The 19,395-nt window shown below is 37.9% G+C and overlaps 2 protein-coding genes across 4 annotated transcripts; one reads left to right on the forward strand and one right to left on the reverse strand.

Moving 5' to 3' along the window:
• snx8a (sorting nexin 8a) lies at positions 1 to 13,039 on the forward strand. 3 transcript variants are annotated; one of them, XM_042504691.1, is made up of 14 exons: positions 1 to 209; positions 308 to 374; positions 1,058 to 1,185; positions 3,213 to 3,342; positions 4,188 to 4,378; positions 5,253 to 5,373; positions 7,047 to 7,183; positions 7,344 to 7,424; positions 7,520 to 7,680; positions 7,877 to 8,006; positions 8,103 to 8,171; positions 9,066 to 9,215; positions 11,346 to 11,495; positions 12,450 to 13,039. In XM_042504691.1, the coding sequence occupies exons 2-14, from the start codon at positions 338 to 340 to the stop codon at positions 12,528 to 12,530; spliced, it is 1,566 nt and encodes a 521-aa protein (XP_042360625.1). In that variant the 5' UTR covers positions 1 to 209; positions 308 to 337; the 3' UTR covers positions 12,531 to 13,039. The 3 variants fall into 3 exon arrangements, with proteins under 3 accessions (XP_042360625.1, XP_042360626.1, XP_042360624.1); XM_042504692.1 differs by lacking the exon at positions 1,058 to 1,185; XM_042504690.1 differs by lacking the exon at positions 1 to 209 and having other exon boundaries at positions 218 to 374.
• Positions 13,040 to 15,121: 2,082 nt separating this feature from the next.
• nudt1 (nudix (nucleoside diphosphate linked moiety X)-type motif 1) lies at positions 15,122 to 19,336 on the reverse strand. The gene is made up of 4 exons (XM_042504693.1): positions 19,163 to 19,336; positions 18,884 to 19,040; positions 17,601 to 17,746; positions 15,122 to 15,847 (listed from the first exon to the last, which is right to left on the reverse strand). The coding sequence occupies exons 2-4, from the start codon at positions 19,033 to 19,035 to the stop codon at positions 15,675 to 15,677; spliced, it is 471 nt and encodes a 156-aa protein (XP_042360627.1). The 5' UTR covers positions 19,036 to 19,040; positions 19,163 to 19,336; the 3' UTR covers positions 15,122 to 15,674.
• Between the last annotated feature and the right edge of the window lie 59 nt (positions 19,337 to 19,395).

Raw genomic sequence — 19,395 nt, forward strand, 5'->3', positions numbered from 1 at the left:
ATTAAACCACATTTTTTGACAAGTGAAACCGGGAAATAAACAGGTTTTAATGAGACATCAGTTCCCAGGCTACTACGTGAAAAGTAAATTGCATTAAAAGAGCTGCCGATTGAGCTGATCTGATACAAAAGCAAGCGCTTCCTTACTCACTTTAAACTTAAATTTTTGGATTTCTGCAGGACGTGACATGCTCGTAACTGTCAGCGCATGTAGGCGTCAGTTTATATCGCTCTCCTGCACTCTTGGACTTTAACCAGCGCTCGCTACAACTTTAAGAAATAAATTACTTGTTTTTTCTTTTCTGCAGGAAATCACATGGAGGTGCTCTTGCGCTCACATGACAGTCAGTACCATGGCAGGAGAGATCAATGAAGGTACAGTGCGAAAACTTTCTCTACGCCTCTGAACACAATGTTGCCATATCGTTGATCAATTTGCTGCTTTGTTTGGGATTGCGCTGTCAAACGACTTAAAAAAATACTGTATTGGATGTTTTAAAACGTGGATGCGTGTGCTCGGTGAAGTCGCGATGTGAACTGACCAATGAGAACTTTTGGGTACATTAAGATCTCAAAATGAAGTTACTTCAACTTAAAAAAAACCGTGAGTGGCTGATCCGATTTGGACTCGCCTGTTAATGTTTTCTTGATATACGATGAGCTACAGTAACACTAATATGCTGTTAGGGTGATATGGGTATATCAAAGTTTTGATGCTTTTTCCTGCCACGTGAAAGTCAGTCGGTTACAGTACATTAGCAGTGTAAACTCAGATTTCATATCAGCATTTGATCCAACTGCAAAGCTATGATAAGATCGATCATGCTTTTGATATATTGACACTATCAGAGCAAAACTGTACAATCTGTGTAGGGATCATATAAAGTCATATGATGGGAAATAAAGTGAGCATCAAAGGTAATAAAATCACCATAAATTGAGTACAGCTGATTTAAAGTGAGGTATTGCTGTGATTTTTCAGTAGAGGTATGCTGCTTATTAAACATTTCTTATGCTTGTAGTTGTGATGCTATATGTAGGTGTTGTTCCCCCTTTAGGCTCAGTTCCTGCCTATTACAGGGACGTGTATGAGGCCATCCGCTGTAGGACAGATGAAAAAGTGCAGGTTGAAGTTTTTCAGCGGTTGCTCCAAAGGACCGATCTCTCCAAGACGGTTTTAGGCCAGGTGAGGGGCTCACACTTTAATCGTCAAGAGGCTGCAGCAGTCTATAAAAAAATAATGATACAGAGGCACCCACCATAAGCAACAGTAAATAACATTTTCTAACAGGTGTCATTTTTGGCCTCTTGTCTTTTACCTGGCACAGCTTTCTACATATACCATGTGTATCCCATCTATGCATCCACATACTCTTATATCCACTTATTGGCTCTTAAAGACTTGGTTAAAAAAAGATGCTGGAATATTAAACTATCACTGATTGGTAACTTTAAAATGGCAGAGGCTCATGTTGTTCCAATCAAATGAATGAATTAAGAGTTAAAGGGGAACAACACCTGAATTAAGAGTTCCACTATATTCATTCCATCACCTTGACAGGTTTTGTCTATGTTGTGAAAATGAGCTCCTCTCGCTCAAAGCCAAAAATCCAGAGACTCAAACTTGTGTTAAGTAAGACAATGAATGGGAGTCCGACATTGTGGACTCACAAAATATATGTTTTCCTTTTTATATCCAAATAATTCTATTGTAGTATTTTCAGTTCTGAAACAGAAAATGTATCCATATAGACCTAATCCCAATGTTTTATTTTTCACAATAACTTCTAGGTACTAACTCCCATGCTTCTTGTACATAAAGTGAAACGGCACTGAGCAAGCGCTGCCTCATTTGGTTAATTTTTACCCGCACAAAACCCCCCCCCCCCAAACTATACCATTTTATGTACGCTATATTTGGAATATTTTCACTGCTTACCTTGTCATCATACAGCCGTTTCTGACAGGGAACTGAAGGTGTTATCTTAAAGCCATCAGACTCCTTTGACAAGAAACAGACATTTTAGAACACGGAAGGTTGCTGGTCTACGGCGGCCTCAAATGGTTTGTGTTAAAGATAAAATGGTGAAAATATTCCAAATATAGCGTACACTTACATTGATACTGACTTTTGTAGGAGGCTGAACACAACATAGAGCTGAATTCCAACACTATCAAACTTGCAAAAATCATTATGTTAATGTGGCGTTTCGGTACAAAAAACCTTGATAAGGCAAACAGTTTTGTGACAAAGCGAAACCCCTATAGGGAGGAGTGGCTGTGAGTTTGCAATCAGCCACTTACCCCTTGTGCAGTGTGATGGCATAAACTCCAAACATGAATTTATGTAACAATTTACAATTTTTATACATAGAAATAGAGAAGTAAAAAGGTAAAAACACACCATATGGCGACAATCATAAATCTTGGTGGCTAAAATATGTTTTCCCGCAGCCACAGCAGTAGCTTACATTGCTCAGCTTCTGTGCCAGTAAATATGTTGGCAAACTCTGCTGTTCGAAACAGTTGTCAACCTGAAAGTGTTGGCACCATGTCACGCTGATTCTGTTTTAGGACTTTCCCCTGAGTGCTCTCACCATCATCCATAACATTTTTCCCAATTCATTGTCTGTGGAGCAGCTCCACGCTTTATGACATCTCAGTTTGAGTTTCAGCACTCTAGTTTTTGGATTTGGATTTATACAATATTTTTGGACTGTCGTAGACCATAGGAATAACATGTATGAATTTTGAAAATGGGTGCAGTTCCTCTTTAAACACTTGAATAGATGATATCCTTGTGCTCATATTTGTTTCATCCTGATAAGACTATGTTGTGAATTTACATTAAGCAATACAGATAATATATATATTATATAAACACATAAATATATGTGTAATGTAAACAGGAAATTGGTTCAAGTTTTGTGTTGGCTAGCACACTGATAAAGACATAGGCTTTACATCATTGGCCATCTGTCAGATGTTTAAAAAATATAAGCAACATACTACAACCCAGGAGTGTTATGAAATAGCTCTGAGTGTGTCACGTCTGTCATGGTTCAGTAGAATTTCCCTTTTCCTGACCACACATCATCACTTTTGCGTCTTGTGAGTTCTTTATTTGCGTATAGGGCTGTAAACCAAAGTTGAACTTGAATCTTGGACTGAAAAGCGTCAACCTTCATGTCATATTGTCTTTTCCCCCCTCAGATTGCTGAGCATGTTGACACTACAGATGGATCTCTGAGCAAGTTGTCACTCTATAAAGCGCTTGCCTTGATTGCTCTTGCTCAGCAAGGAAAGCAACCAAGCCCCAAACTCTTGGAGAACTGCATACAAGGTAGGTGACAGCGACAGCGGAGCAGTAAAGCTTTTGCTTAATGAGTAGCTTGATGATTCCTCTGTGTGTCTGAAGACAACCTCAGTTATTCCCCTGCTGGGAGACATTTCATCTGCACAGGGCAAATTTCACTCTTTTATTGGCTCACTAGACTCAAGGTTTCATTCCTAACATAAGCTAGCTGGGATAAATCCAACTATTGTTCTAAGTTAGATCTAATATCATAATAATGGGGACATTTGAAAATATTTATACAAAAAGTATTGTGCAAAAATACCAGGTCATACTTTCAGTTTCATTCACAACAGAAGCCAGAATTTTGATTTAATTCATCTATTTCTTTCTCTTTTATTTTGGTAGAGAAGCCTTAGCTATGTTTAAGTGTTGCATTCTTTCACTATAGTCCCACAGTGGGAAGATGATAGGGGGAAGTTTCATGGTTTTCATAGAGGTAGCCATTATGCTGGCTTGACTTCGATGCATTCCCAACCTTCTGTGATTATTTAAGGCTCTCTCTGTTATTTCAGGTGTGGCCAGTATGGCAGCTAGCTGCATGCCACTTCCTCATCTGTGCAAGAACAAGTTTTCTGCATTTGTCGCAGTACATTACATTCAATTCCTAACCTTCTTGGAATGTGCAGAAAAGGGATGAATAACAGGCACCATGCACAATACTGTGCTGGCTAAAGACAAACATAGTGAGACACGTAGTAATCTGCTGAGAAAAGAAATGTGGTTTTAACACCAGCATTCCTCACAGTTAGGAAATTCATTTTATTTTAGATTTGTTGATTTTACAATAAAAGACAAATATTAGAAGCTGATGCTGGTTGTGTGCTTGACAGAGTTACCTAAACCTCAGCTTGGGGAGCCGAGGGACCTGAACGCGCTGAGGATGCAGCCGGCTCAGGAGGATGTTCTGACAATGTCTCAGACGCTGGACAAGCTGCTGATCAGAGACACAGTCCAGGTGGAGCTCATACCTGAGAAGAAGGGCTTGTTCCTCAAACATGTGGAGTACCAGGTCACCAGCCAGGCAAGGGACCCCATTAATCTCAGTGCATGCAAATAATTGTGTTAAAGGAACCTCAACAAGTGCAGTATTCTTCATGTTTGTCTTAACCTTTCTGTGAAGACACTGGGGACAAATTACTTTTACTCTCTTTATAAGCCATGTAACTACATTTACAACAGAAAATTAAATGTTCAGGATTCCCGCAGATCCTTAAAAAGTCTTAAAAGGCATTAAAAACATTAATGCAAAAATAAGGCTTTAATTGGTATTAAAATGTCTTAAATTGATGTCAGAAGTCTTTAAAATGCTAAAAAAAAAAAAACAACCAAAAAACAAACAATTAAATTAATTGTCTTCTCTGAATTTTGCATTGTAAAATCTCAAAATAATTGGTGATAATTAACTTTCAAATAATTAATGGATTGCCTCACGAATAACCATCATGCAGATAAGGATAGAGTAACCAACAACACATATACCACATCCAATCAAATGACGAAAACAAAAGTTTTTTGGTTTTTTTTCCAAGGCAAACCAAATGGATACTTACATAATAATACATGTTTTCCGTGTGTAGAAGCTTTTTTTTTTTTTTTTTTTGGTATTTTAAGTAGATTATCCAACTTTTTAACTTGAACCAAAACGTGTTTATGTTACCATAAACATTTGGTTAAAATTTGTTCCTCCTAACCCTAAGTGATTGATGTGGGTTCATATTTCTTTTTTTTTCTTAAATTTTTGTTATTGTAAAAAATGATCTTAAATTTCATTCCAAGTGGCATTAAAAGTCCTAAAAAGACTTAAATTCAACTAGTCTTAAGCTGTAGGAATCCTAAATGTTGCGTGCTCTTTTCCATTTTCTCATCATTTTCTGTCTCTGCTTTTTGTTTTCTAGCGTTATAAAATATCAGTTTACCGGCGCTATAGTGATTTTGATGTCTTCCATGAGGTTTTGCTTCAGAGATTCGCCTACAGAGTGGTGCCAGCACTGCCACCTAAAAGAATGCTAAAGGGAGGTATGTTATTCTGTCTGAACACCTACACAGTCAGCATTGTATTTCTTTCTTTCTGCATTTCCTCCATCTTTCCTTCCGAACTCATTATTGTTTCCTGAGCATTGTTTGAATTTGGGCTTATATGCTTAACTGAAAGGTCAGCTTTAAATACCCAGGTGCTCCTGGTGACTTTTGTTTGGTTTTTGTTTGATAAAGAATAAATGTTACATTTTAATACAAGCTGTAATCCCCGTAGGCTCTATTGTTTCAAACACTGTAATTGCAATTCATCAAAAATATTGCCTGAAAGAAACAAAGAAACTACTGATGCGTAAAATGAGCCTATTTCAGTTCACAATAACATATTGTTGCTTCTGAATGATAATTTTGTCAGCACACACACACACACACACACACACACACACACACACACAGACACACTGGTGAATGTTTGCAAAACATCTAGCCGAATTAAACAATGTGTCAATAACAGATCTTCATCAAGTACAGAATATGTCAAAAAGATACAGCATAAAATGAACTTTTGGTCTCATATTAGTGATAAATGTAGCTCAAGATCTCCTTCATTATTCCTTTTTTTCAGTAATCAGTGCGGAGGAATTGAGAAGCAAGCAAATTTTCATGCACTACATTGAAAGTGTACTTAACCAATTTAACACTGTTGGACTCATGCAGGACAGTTAAAAAAGTATTAAAAAAGATGCAGCCGAAAGAACAAGAGATATATATTTTTTAGTTCTATGTATTCTTCTTCCTTGTCAAACGAAGGAAGTGTACATTTCCTACAATACAATCTGACCTATGATAGTTTGGTTTGAGATTCAGTGTATTATTTTAGTGGCAGCTAATGTAGCCTCAAGAAGTCAGGTGTAGAAGAGGCACGGACTCAAGAGGTTGCTTAATTCTAACTCCACACCGCCAGAAAGTTTGCATTTTTAATCATGTAATCTTAAGTGTTAACTGATGCTGACTCAAATGTGATAACTTAAGGCAATTTATTCAATTTCGTGCAGCTCCCACTAGAACCACAAAAGGCTTTATACACCTTCTTTTTACATAGTTCCACCTAGGACCAGTGAAAAGACAAACTCGTGGAGTTCTCCTTTGGTATTTCTATTTTTCAAAAGGAACAGTTCATCTAAAAATGAAAAACCCTAAACGTCAGATGTCTAGATGGCACTCGGCTTGTGGTGCTCAAAGTGCCAAAAAATACACATTTAAAAAAACTCAACAGTAATGTCTCTTTCCAGAAAGACACATTGTGGATAGTTCAATAAAAAGAAAATAGTTCCTATATAAAACTGCTCACAACAACATCTGTGGGTTATCTTGAGTAACCGGGTCATGGTTTCTGGAAAAAGACATTGCTGTTGAGTTTTTCAGATGTATTTATTTTGGCGCTTTGAGCACCACAAGCCGAGTGCTGTCTACTTCCATTATGTTGGAGAGAAAGCAGACATCTCTACTGACAATATCTCCAACACCCAGCAATTCACATGAAAACAGATTAATAAATAGCACCACAGGTACGAGGAAAAATATTTATTTTGTATTTTGGGGTGAAGTGTCCCTTTAAAGTAATACAACCTTTCTGCTAACCATCTACCCCGTAACACTCCTGGTCAAAGTGCTTAATGTGTCCTCACGGTGTTTTCTTTGGCATCTGTCCACAGTTCTCACCTCTGTCTCTGAGCGTGACTTCATTGAAGGGAGAAGACGTGCTCTTGGCAGATTCATTAACCTGGTGGCACGGCATCCCTTCTTCTCGGAGGACGAGCTGGTCAAGACCTTCCTCACCTTTAGCGGCTCCGTATGTAGTGTTTTTGTAACTCGCCGCCTCCTGCTGTGTCACCAGCTGTTACACAATGAGCATTATCATCATAATGACCTGACAGTGAAATGCATCCTGTTCCAGTTACCTAGTGTCTTTTTTTTCCACTTACACGCTCCTCACCCGTATTCCCAAACAGGATGTTCAGACTAAGCTGCGTGAGGCTTACAAGAAAACGGGTGATGAGTTCATGACTAACAGAATTGCAACCCAGGCGAAGGTTTGTCACATATGTACGATGAAAAAAAAATCCTACTGCTGCAGAAACAATTTCCTGCAGTTAAAATGTAAACTTTTGTTTGATTCGTTTTGTAGGAATATCTCCCCGCTGACATTCAGGCTCAGTTCGCAACAAGCAGAGAGCTGATTAGAAATATTCACAACAGCTTCCAGAAGCTGCGGGACAGAGCTGAGAAAATGGCAGAGCGCTCTAAGGAAAATGCAACTGATCTTCTCCTGTTTGGCAGAGAGCTCAGGTATTTCATTATTATGGGTGTAGAGTTAGTTTCTCTGTAGCATCCAGAGGTTTTGGACTGTGAAAACAAATGTTAATAAGATTCCAAATCCTCCGTGTTGTTGTGTCTCTTCATGGCTGTTAGTTTGAAATGAGTTTGGCAGCGAAGAGGTCGCAATGTTACATCCTGGCTCTGTAATAACGCTGTTTTTCGACAGTACGCTGGGCTCAGATGCTTCGTCTCTTCCCTCTTTGGCCTCCTCACAAAGCACCTGGGGGACCCTGCGTCAGTCTCTGAAGAGTCTGTCTGTGGAGTTCGCCGTGCTGTCTGACAAAGCTGCTCAGCAGGTACAGCCCTCAGTCCTTCATTCCCACCACCTGCTCTGCTGCGCTTGTCCAAAAACTGGCACTGGGTAATAAATGTTGTTTTGCTTACGTCCTCAGGGCAGGCGGGAAGAGGATGATGTTGTGGAAAAACTGAATCTTTTCCTGGATCTGCTGCAGTCGTACAGAGTGAGTTAGTTTCACTTTGCTGTGCTCATTTAACTTGAGTCCACCTCCAGGGACGGGTGATTTGTTTTGATGTTTGCACATTTCACCTCGCAATCCAATGATGCTCTCTTTATGAAGCTCTGCAAAACTGTTTTCATCCATCAAGGCGGTAAAATCACTCTCCTGCTTTCTGACCGCGGGCTGTGTATTTACAGGAAATCAGGGTTCAGTTAGTAACTAAATGATGTAGTAATTCATTTTTACAACAATGCACCCAACCAGTCTATCTCAGTTAGAGATGTAGGTCTTACTAGTGGGAGGTCAGCAGAAATTAAAGAAGGGGAGTGGTGGGCAGATAGAGTGGCATTTTCGATAGTCTCTGCCTGATCTATTCATAGAAATATGTATGGTAATTTCTTTTGTTGGTAAGGTTTTTATTGATGTTTTTGGATTACTCAAATGTCATATAAAGAAAAAAAACCTTCAATATAAACAATACAACCATCTTCAAAAAAACCCCCAAAAGAAACAACAAAAACAAAGAGCAGCAACAACATACATATAGCATGTATACATATACATACAGCACATAAACATAACATAAAGCACATCATCAGTAGTTATATACTAGATGCAGTTTCCCATATATCCTCAGCTTTTGATTGATATTAATCATTTTATGTTATGTCATGTTATAGGCACCTATTTCCATCTTTTATATAATTCAAAAAACGACCCTAAACCTATAAAATTTCCCTTTGTTGTCATTTAACCTAGCTTATGTATGGTAATTTCAATTCAATTTCATCTCAACAATTCTCCTTTCGTCCTTGGCTGTTATGTATTACTGTTATTTTACGATGCCATTTTGAGGCCAATTAGAAGAGCTCTAGATGACTTGTGATTGTTCTCCAGGATCTCTGCGAGCGCCATGAGAAAGGCGTTCTCCACGAGCACCAGAGAGCTCTGCACAAGTACGGTATGATGAAGAGGCAGATGATGAGCGCCACAGTGCAGCCCAAAGAGCAGGCGTCTGTGGAGCAGCTGGAGTCCCGAATTGTTCAGGTGGTCAATCTCTTTGGGTTTCTCTCTTTTAGCATTTTTAGGATGTGTCCTGGTTGATAGCGGACCATTTTAGTTTATTATTTGATAAAGAAAATGCAAAATTTACCTGAAAGTATCTATTGTTTATACTGAAATGCAACAAGGACAAATCTTTTGACACTTCATCAGCCAGTTCTTAAATTCAGCACTACTCAATACCCTCATGCATATATTAAATGGTTAAATGGCATTCACTGGGTATAAGCAAAAGTGAGATATTTTGAGAGCTTTTTATAGAGTTTGTGTCAGAGAATTTTCACACAACCTTCATTTCTTTTCTAGAAATATTCAGTGTAACGTGGCAGATACAATATTAGAACTTGCTGATTAAGAGCTTTGAGTGAACCAAACCTCCAGTTTACACAAAGCCACATTAGGTTCAATATCAGGTGACAGCACTGGTCAACTTACGTCTTGTGACTGTAGTTCCTTTTAGTCAGTGTGGTTTTCAGTGTTTGGCAAATTAAGTCATAAATTAAAGGAATGGCAGTTGGCAGATTTTTTGCAAATGTACCATCGAACTGTAATGGTCAGTTGACACACCCTGTTTTCAACTGTGATACATTTATTTAAGACTTAAATTTCCCACGAAACCAAATTAGACCTTTTTTCACAGATGTGTCTTTTGCTGATCGTCTCCGATATGCCTGTATCTGGCTCAACAATGATGAATAAGTTGGCATTACTAATGGTATTTTTAATAATTCTAATGACTCATCCCATAATCTTGCGGGTACAATAATTTTGTTTGCAATTAAACACTTTAACTGTCACTGGGATGCAGCAACCCCAATGCAGGGATGAGCCTGTGTTTCTCGTTTACCAGCACCACTGCCGGCTTCAGATCTCAGCGTCAACATGTATTGTCTCGTCTTGTTCCTTCATTTCATCCCTGTCTGATTTGTTGGTAAAATCCGCAAGCATAGGCAATGGTGGTTGTGAGAAGTCCTTGATAAGAGAGCAGGCTGTTCTCATGGCTGCTCTCCATTTTGAGCTGGTTACTACTGTCAATCTGAAATTTGCACATGAAATGCACATTTAGCACCATTGGTTACTGCCAAATGCCAGTTAATATCCCTGAAAAGTCCCCCCCCCCCCAGCTTCCTGTTTTTACAGGAAACACATAAATATACAGAATCAAATAGCTCTCTGAAATGTCATGGGAACATTTACTGTAAGTCCTTTTTAAATTAAGGGTGTCTGATACACTGTCTGAAATGAGCAGCGTTTTTTTTTTTTTTTTTTTTAAGGAAAACTTATCAAATAAAAGCTGACACAAATCTGATTCAGGCTGCAAAGCAGTTAGAAAAATGATTACTGGGTTGATATTTCAATATTAAATTATAGATGTGGGTCCAGTGACTGCCACAATTTTCATATTGATTTACAAAAAAAACTTTTGTTCAACCACTATGGGATGACACAATATCCACAAATAGATGTGCTACAGTATTCACAAGAAAGTGGGTCATTTCTAACCATCTCTAAACAAAACTACAGTCATGCTAGCAGCTCTATGACACTGTACTTATGTACAAAGATGCACATCCATCCACCCCTAAAGCCCTTTCTGAGAGAAATCCATTCATTTTAACCCAAATGACGGCTTTTCTCCTAACCTTAAGATTTCCCTTTCTGGCAGAAAAACTTGCCACAGAGGTGCTTTTGCCAAATTGCAATTGTCAGCATGCATGCTCACAATAAAAATGCTAACATGCTAGTGCATATAATGTCCACCATGTTTACCATCTTAGTTTAGCATGTCAGATTTAAAGATATCAGCAAATATCACATACATTAATATTATATTGTATTGTGATTTACACCCCTCAAACACACCAGTGTTGGTGTCAGTAACTGTGATTGAGTCGGTGTTGAACAGGGTTAAGCAACAGTTCACTTGTTAATCAAATCTAAAGCCAATTAAAATGTAATGACATGATTTACGGGCATCTCATTGTTTGAGGAGCGCTTTATCAGCCTCATCTCTAGTATCATTGTCGGGAAATTTCCCCACAGAAAAATAGTATAATCATAAGATAAGTGGTGACAACTCCCCAATTAATTTTTTGTTCATTATTCTGTTAATAGCAAGAAAACGCCATTCAGACCATGGAGCTGCGTAACTACTTCTCCCTGTTCTGCCTTCATCAAGAGACGCAGCTCATCTTCATCTACCTTCCAATCACATCCCACATTCTGGGGGCTTTCGTTAACTCCCAGGTCCAAGGACACAGAGAGGTGAGGCTGCCTGTGCGGAAATCATTTTTCTACAGACCCTCCAGAGGGGTCAAATCAGTTTTAAATTGGCTTTTAAAGACCAACGAAAGAACTAATAATGATGGATGGTATCAGGATTTGAGTGGGTTTACATTTTTCACACAGGGGCAAGTGAATCATTTACCTTTGCCTGTTTTAAAATCAAATAAAGTACATTGGCAGTACATATTTATATACATTGAAATTCCTCTATCTGGCATCAGTGTGCACATATCTATGCCCTGAAACGCTTCATATGCTACAAATAACGTCACAAATGAATGACATAGCCTTGCAAACGTTCATCTCCTGCATGATTTGCTGCGGAGGACGGATAACAATTTGTCATAAGTTAAAGATGGGACTGCTCACTGTCCTTAAGGGCCATGTCTCAGACAGCGCTCTCTCAAACAGAAGCACATGACTAATTATCATGCAGAACGAAGTCGAAGGTGACAAATAACCGTGACTACTGCATTAGACTACTGCATCTGAATTAGATGGTTATCTTTCCCATTAAGTTAAAAAGCCAGATGCTAGTGGGTGTAAGCATTTTGTCGTTGTTGTGCAGTGTAAAAGATGCTAATGTTAAGCGATTTTTGACATAGAAAAACCATGCATGTATGGGAAAACAAATGAATGCCATTATGACTGCTCTCACAGTGGTCACATAGCTAATGATTGGATATTCCATTATTAAAGTAGCCATTATCTAATCGGACAAAAATGTATTTTTGTGTCTATTACTCTAAAAAGAAAAAAAAATGTGTTTCACATCAGAGCAAAAAAAAATCTGTTTTGGTCCACATTTGCTTGTAATGTGAATGTAGCCTTTGATGTTTCCTGAAAGCAATATTTTGATGCAATATATTGATGCAGTTTATTCTGTGTTTCATGGAAATCTATGTAAAGAGAAGTTTTTGCTCTCTATTCCAGATGGGAGCGGTGTGGAATGAACTCCAGCCAAAGCTCGGATGTCTCTTTGGTGTAAATAACGGATTGAAGCCCTCCATCTGAAACCTAAATACTCGAGGTGCAGGAGAGAAACACTGCAGCTGATGAAGATCACAAACTGGAAATGAACTTGCTCTGTGAGCTGAAGAAAAATGTAGATTACACCAACTTATTTTCGTCTACAGTCTTCTATTACACCATATACACTCATTCAATAAGAGGATTTTTTTTTAAATGTAAATTGGTTCTCAACTTCTCGACTTATTTCAGGGTTTTGATCATTAGCCATGTAACTGGAAAAGACAGTGGGCTCATAACTGTGTTGTTTTATGCTCTGCTTGATGAGGAAATAATGTTGGAAGGAAAATCCTCTAAATGTTATTTTACAAGGGACCAGTCAGCGTGTCAGACGGGGAGCACAACATATTCATGCATTCCAACTCATTTCCTACAGCACCTGTTTATAACTTTACCTTGTAAGAAGTTTTATACACTAAGAATATGGAGGAAAATTGAGAGGGACAGAAAGTTTGACTTTATTAAAGGATGGGATTATTTTAAATCTCCAGTCATGAAGGTTTTAACTTACTGAGTAACTTTAGACCAGTGTATTTTTGATACAGATTTTAGTTCATAAGGATGTGTAGCAGCATACTTTATATTTTTATGGATAAATGTGCTATTTCTCTTAAAGTGTTTACTTTAATGTAGAGCAAAATATTTGCTTTCTCTGCTTAAATTGACTCCCAGTTTTATTTCATAAGCTATTTTGGAAGGCCTGAGCTCAAAGTGCACAGTGCTACAAAGGGCAGAGATTTTAGATATACTGATTAAAAATGTCACTAGAGGCACAATAATGTCAGTAATAACACTATAAGCTATTGATTTACTACCAAAGATAAATGATATAAATTCACGAAAATACAAGAAATGCAATAAATGTGCAATAAATCATATAACAGGATTCCTACACAATTAAAATGTAAACATTTAATAATCACCACCTTTACCACTTTAATGTCACTGGAAGATTTTTTGCTGTATCACTTTATAGATATATAGGAGACTATTTTTTCACAGTTTAGAAAAAAAACTTTTAAGATTTGTATAATAATGGGCCTCATGCAGAAACATTCTCTTAGTTATTTCTGATAGTTTCCTCTTAATTTTCTATTGAAAACAAGAAAAGTTAACCTCAGATGCACTAAATGTTCCTAACCATCCAAATGGGCTCTTACCCAGGTATGCTGAGTGATGAATTCCACTTGACATAAATTAGACAAACAGGGCAGATGGTAATTAGCGTAGGTAACGCCCCCACTAAACACTATGTAAGTGCAGATGTTGTGAAGTGTGAAAATACTCTGGCACATACCCAAGAATCAGAGATGCGCCACCAAAAAAGACTTTAAGAACAAGTTAAGCAGTAGTGAAACTGACGTTCTGTTAAATAAACTTGAAACAAAATCAATGTGATTTTCGAGAGCTTCAGTACTGGGAAAATCAAAGCGACAGCTATTGCAAGTATCTGTGATGCTGTAAATGCCGTGTCAGCAGACGGACACACACTGACTCAAATTAGCGGAAAACGGTTTGACGTGAATATGCAAGCAATTTTTATGTTTCACCAAATTTAAAACCTATGTTTTGTGGACAAACTTTCAAGGACTGTGAAATCGTGATGTTTTACTTTTTGTCTTAGTAAGATATCACATAGCCAGACAGTGCTGAGTCATTGCTAGGAAAAGTTCTGGAAGCACCCATTATAATTCTTGTTTTTTAAAAAAAAACACACCCTGGATTGTTTGTATTTCTCTAAACCAATCACAATCGTCTGGGGCAGCGCTAAGACCAAAGCTGTTGGGACACGCTCTTAGACCACATTGGAGCTATGTGGTATGACACATAAGTAATGCACAGTGAGCTGTGATGCTGGAGGGTTACAGCAAACAGCACTAGAAGAAAAAGGGGTTTTGTCCACTCGGGTGCTCTTTGGCTACACTATTTTCTGCCTAATGTGAACTGGGCTTGACAGAACTTCTTGGTTATGCAGATTGGATGGCAGCAGATATACAACAGAGCATTACAACTTTAACTGTGCATGTGTTGTACCCCAGTGATATGATGCAATGACTTCTCTTCTTTTTAACCTCTTTGGCTCCGCCCAGGGTGCAGCGACGGTGCTGTTGCAAAATGGAATTTTGTCACAGTCTACATCTGGTGAGTCAGGCAAAATTTTCTTTCACCTCAGAGGAGAGCAAAAATAAGAGAACTGGTGAATTCCAGAAATCATTGGGTACTAACAAAGTAAACAAATGATGGATATTAGCAAAGAGATGTGAAATTTGTTATGTTGCTTTCTGCATGAGCCCCTTTGTGCATCTGGGCAAAAAACAGATCTGGATATTGTTGAATTCACTTTCCCTATGTTATTAGATTTTCTGCTTTTTTTTTTTTTTTTTTTTTAGATATTTCGGATGAAAACAATGCACATTTTTGTCTGTTCACACAGTTAATCGTGTATTTTCCTCACAAAATAAAATCAAAGGGACAATGTGGCACATATGAGTTCATGTTACTTCACAAAGTGTCACCAACTGTTAACATCTCAAATACACCGAAATCACTGTGGTATGCCAACATACAAATCAGGATTTGTGCACGTGGTTCAACTTTTATTTTATGAGGAAGCTGTAGTACTGCACATACAGTAAGAAACATTTGTTTTGGCAAGAAAAATATATCAGGAATCCAGTTAGTTTGAACAGAATATGGAATCCAATGAAATTATTATTACTGTAGATGCTGTAAATATTTTATGAAAGGAATCCTTGCTGAATTGTGTTAAATCATTTATCCCGAAAAATAAAATAACATAATGGATATTTCTGTCAGTACACCGCTGCTTTGATTTATTCATTTTTAAATTATTTAAGTGTGATTAGAAAAAAAAAGAATATATTCAGCTGGCAATATTGCTAAAGAAAACAGACTTTAAAAAAAAAGAAGCAGCGGTTATTTTACATGTAAACCCTCTACATGTACAGCTGACATGGTTAAAGTCCTCAGAGTCTTGATGTTTCCTCCCACAAATGAAGCTGAACAACAACGCTGAAAAGTGGGATATCTTTTAAATTTAAAGAGGAAATTTGAATGTGAATGCTTTTTTTGTCAAACTGGCAAATGTCCACAGGAATGCAGGTTGTCTCATAGTTCCTCCACTTCCTCCAGTTTGCTACTTAGAATCACATCGTGACCCTGAAACTTAAAATATCCGACAAATTTCTTCTTCTGGAGCATCAGTGGGAACCACTGGATGTCATCAGCCCACATTTGACTGAAAGGAATTTTGTCATATTCGAACCACTGAGGCCGCATTTCTAGAAAACAAAAGAGAAAATATTTCATAGGCCACTTTAGAATTCAACATTTATTTTTTCATCAGCTAGCTTAATCTGTTACTGACTTAAAACAAAAAATCATACCTCCCACCGAGGTTTTGCTTATCCTGTAACTACAGTGTGTCAAAACATATGTCGCTAACTTTTGCAATCATGCCCTGTGGATGAATTTAAAAAAGTGATCTCTTACACCACTTGCTCAGACTGCATCTGAACGTAACACTTAAACCCTTAGACGCGTGGATCAACATCAGTTTTCTTGTGCTATCTTGAGATGCCTTTCACAAGCATTTTAACCTCATTTAAACCACAGATCAGTGCAGGTCCCTGAGAAAACTGGTCTGACTTCTCTCCTAAACATGGGTACCAAACATAATGAGAACAGGAAATGGCCCACAAATTGCAAAAACATCTGTAATCATTAGAGATTATAAAAAAATAGAGAAAAATGTTCAGAAAACTGTAATTATAATTATATATTTTAACTTATGTTAAAGAAATACCTATATATATATATATATATATATATTATATATATATATTACATCTTTATTTAGCTTATTTTATTTGTTTTTGTTTTTTACTTTTTTTTTTTTTTTTTTGCCTATTTTCAAATAATTTCCCCATAACCTTTTACTTCTTTCCTGCTTACTTTTACTCCTTATTTTCAGGTAATTTTCTGATAACTTTTCACTAATTTCTTGATAATGTTTTTTTTAAAAAAACTTATTTTCAGGTGATTTTCATGTAACATTTCACTAATTCCTTGCTAATATTTGTCACTTTTTTTTACAGGTATTTTTCATGTAACTTTTCCCTCATCACTTTCTCCCTTGCTCAGGTTTCAAAGGGTTAAAGTCATACTGTTCCCCGAGTCTCAGCCGATGCTCTCTATCTTGCCAAATCAGTGCAACAAGCTCCACATTCTCTCTTTTTTACTAACTTCAGCACATTTTATCTAAGCTTTTTCCTCCATCTCTTCACCCCGTGGCTGTTTGGCTTCTCCTGACCTCCAGACTCTTCCACTGAGTGTTGCGCTTTGCTGTGTGTCCCTTCACTTCACCCAGCTGACCTTGACTAAACTCTCAGGAAATACACATCAGTGCAGGTCTCTACATTCCTCCTGCTGAGGGCCTCTTCTTTCCTTTGTGTGTTTACAGACTCTTACACTTTACTACTGAGAGCCGACTCTTAGATTCCTCCTCTTAACTGAGGTGCTTTCCCTGTGAACAATCATGTCTGTGGGTAAAGTTGCTGAAAAATTGTTTCAGTAAGTTTACTCAGAGGGGTTGATGTGGTCTATTTGGTTTAAAAGTTGAACTTAAGATCGTTTTGACTCTCAGAAGGCCTCACTTTAAGGAACTTTAAGGGAAAAAAAACAGAACTATTACAGGCATGAAACCTGAACTGGCAGTGAGATAACGTGAAAGGAAGTCGAGATAAAGAGGAACTAAAAGTAAAAAGGGATTTTTTGCGTAATTTTTCCACTTACTTGGAATTACGTACATCCAAAGTGCACGAGTTTTAGTTATCATGGTAACAAGTGCCATGTCTATTTTGTAAGTGACTGTTTAAAGTAATTTTTGAGGTTATAGCTGTGTCATTCCTCAGTTATTCCACTATTATTATGATTTTCTTATAAACATAAAACTCTCAGAAAACATGCTGGACTGATCCTTTACCGTCTGCTTTCCTCTCTCCACAGTTCAACATGCTGCTGTGGAAGTCATACCTTCCGACTCTGATGGTTCTCCGTTATAAGCGTCAGCTCTGAAAACATGGACGTCAAGCAGCTGCGTTTCTCCAACAAATTCAAATTTGATGTTTCCAATCTTCTCGAGAGCATCCACCGTGAGGCCGCTTTCCTCCTGCAGTTCTCTAAAAATGAAGACATCCAATGAATATTTGATCATGTGTATTTTTAGAAAATAAACTCACAGTACACTTCTCACACTCACACACACACACACACACAACGCAAGAAAAGTGATGATATCAGTGTTTCCTAGGCACAGGACCTGTTTGTGTGTGCGACGCATATAGACACAAAATTATTTCTCTAAAGGATCAGCTACATTTGTTGATAAAGACAGTGAGAAGTGGTTGAGAGTTACACATAATCCAGTGAGTGGATCTCACTCCTGATTGATTTTTTAACAAGCTTCCAAAATGGTGCATTCAAGAACAATGATTTACAGATAATTTTTAATTTTCCGTGGACAACCCACTCTACCTCCTGAGCTACAGTGGCCCCATATTAAAAATGTTTTGGTATTATGTCAGTAACTTTTTTGGTACCAGCACAGTGTGCAGGTCGCTGATTAAAAAAAAAAAAAAAAAAGAAAAAAGATTGCTTTGTGTGTCTGGGACTTTTTCTTTGGTTGTTCCAGTAAGCTAAAAGACAACTCAGCAATCACAATAAACAGCATTTCTTACATTTCTTACTGACACAAAGAACTAAGTTGGTCCTGTGTTCTTTTGTTTGAAAGTGTAACTAACATAGCCTTGAGGTATTACTGATTTATTTGGCCTTCAAGTTTTTTTTTTTATACGAAGCAGGGCTCTTTTATATTTGAGAGAAAACAGCTTGGGTCTGGGCCTAATTGCCTTCGGGGGTTTCCTTCCTTCAGCTTTGGAACAAACTTCCTGCTGATGACTGATGGTCTCAACATTCATTTATTCGCCTATTCATACTGTTACACAAAAAAATGTGTGTACATTGCTCTATTTTAAAAGCCAAAAGCAGCTCTTCTGTTGTGCTGTTTTTAATAAAGCATGTTGGAGGAGTTACGATTTGTGCTGTGATATGATAATGACCACTGTGGATTTGAAAAAAGATGGATTGTGAAATCAATCAAATCTAATCAAACTTGTTTTTTTCCCCATTTTATACATAGAGTGGAAAAATACAGCTTCTATTGTTGGTTTTGATTCAGCTTTATCAAAACTATTGGCCCTTTGTGCTTTGTTTTGACCATCACAGCCTCCTGAAGACAACTTGTGAGATGTACTTACCTCCTTGCAGCATCTTCAATGGTTTCTCCAGGTTGAACTTTGCCCCCAAACCCATTCCACTTCCCAGCCCCAAATCCTCTCTTCTTCATGCCGAGCAGCACTCTTCCGGGCTGCACCACCAGCACCAGCGTTAGCAGCTTGGGGCTCAACATCTCACCTGCCCGACAGGAAGTTAGCAACATGTTTATAAACACAATGCAAACACTAGCCTTCCTGAAACTACATTAGCTGCGGTTCTGTACTGTGTGAGTTCATTCAGATGTGCTTTGACATCCTCACCTGTCCAACCTCTGCTCCGTGACCCGAAAAAATACAAAAAAAAATGAGGAGTTTCTGTATGAAAACAAGCCTTCGCGTTCAATGAATCCCGCGTGCAGCACCACAGACGTCGTCACATGGTGCGCTGATGTGTAAGAGTACGGATTGGTCCAATCCACAGCAAAATGGATTCACGAGTCCCATCTATTTGATTTATAGATCAGTAAAATGTGTAACTTTGAAATATGTTCGAC

The sequence above is a fragment of the Plectropomus leopardus genome, chromosome 17, assembly GCF_008729295.1.
Source record: "Plectropomus leopardus isolate mb chromosome 17, YSFRI_Pleo_2.0, whole genome shotgun sequence".
In the NCBI taxonomy this organism is placed as follows: domain Eukaryota; kingdom Metazoa; phylum Chordata; class Actinopteri; order Perciformes; family Serranidae; genus Plectropomus; species Plectropomus leopardus.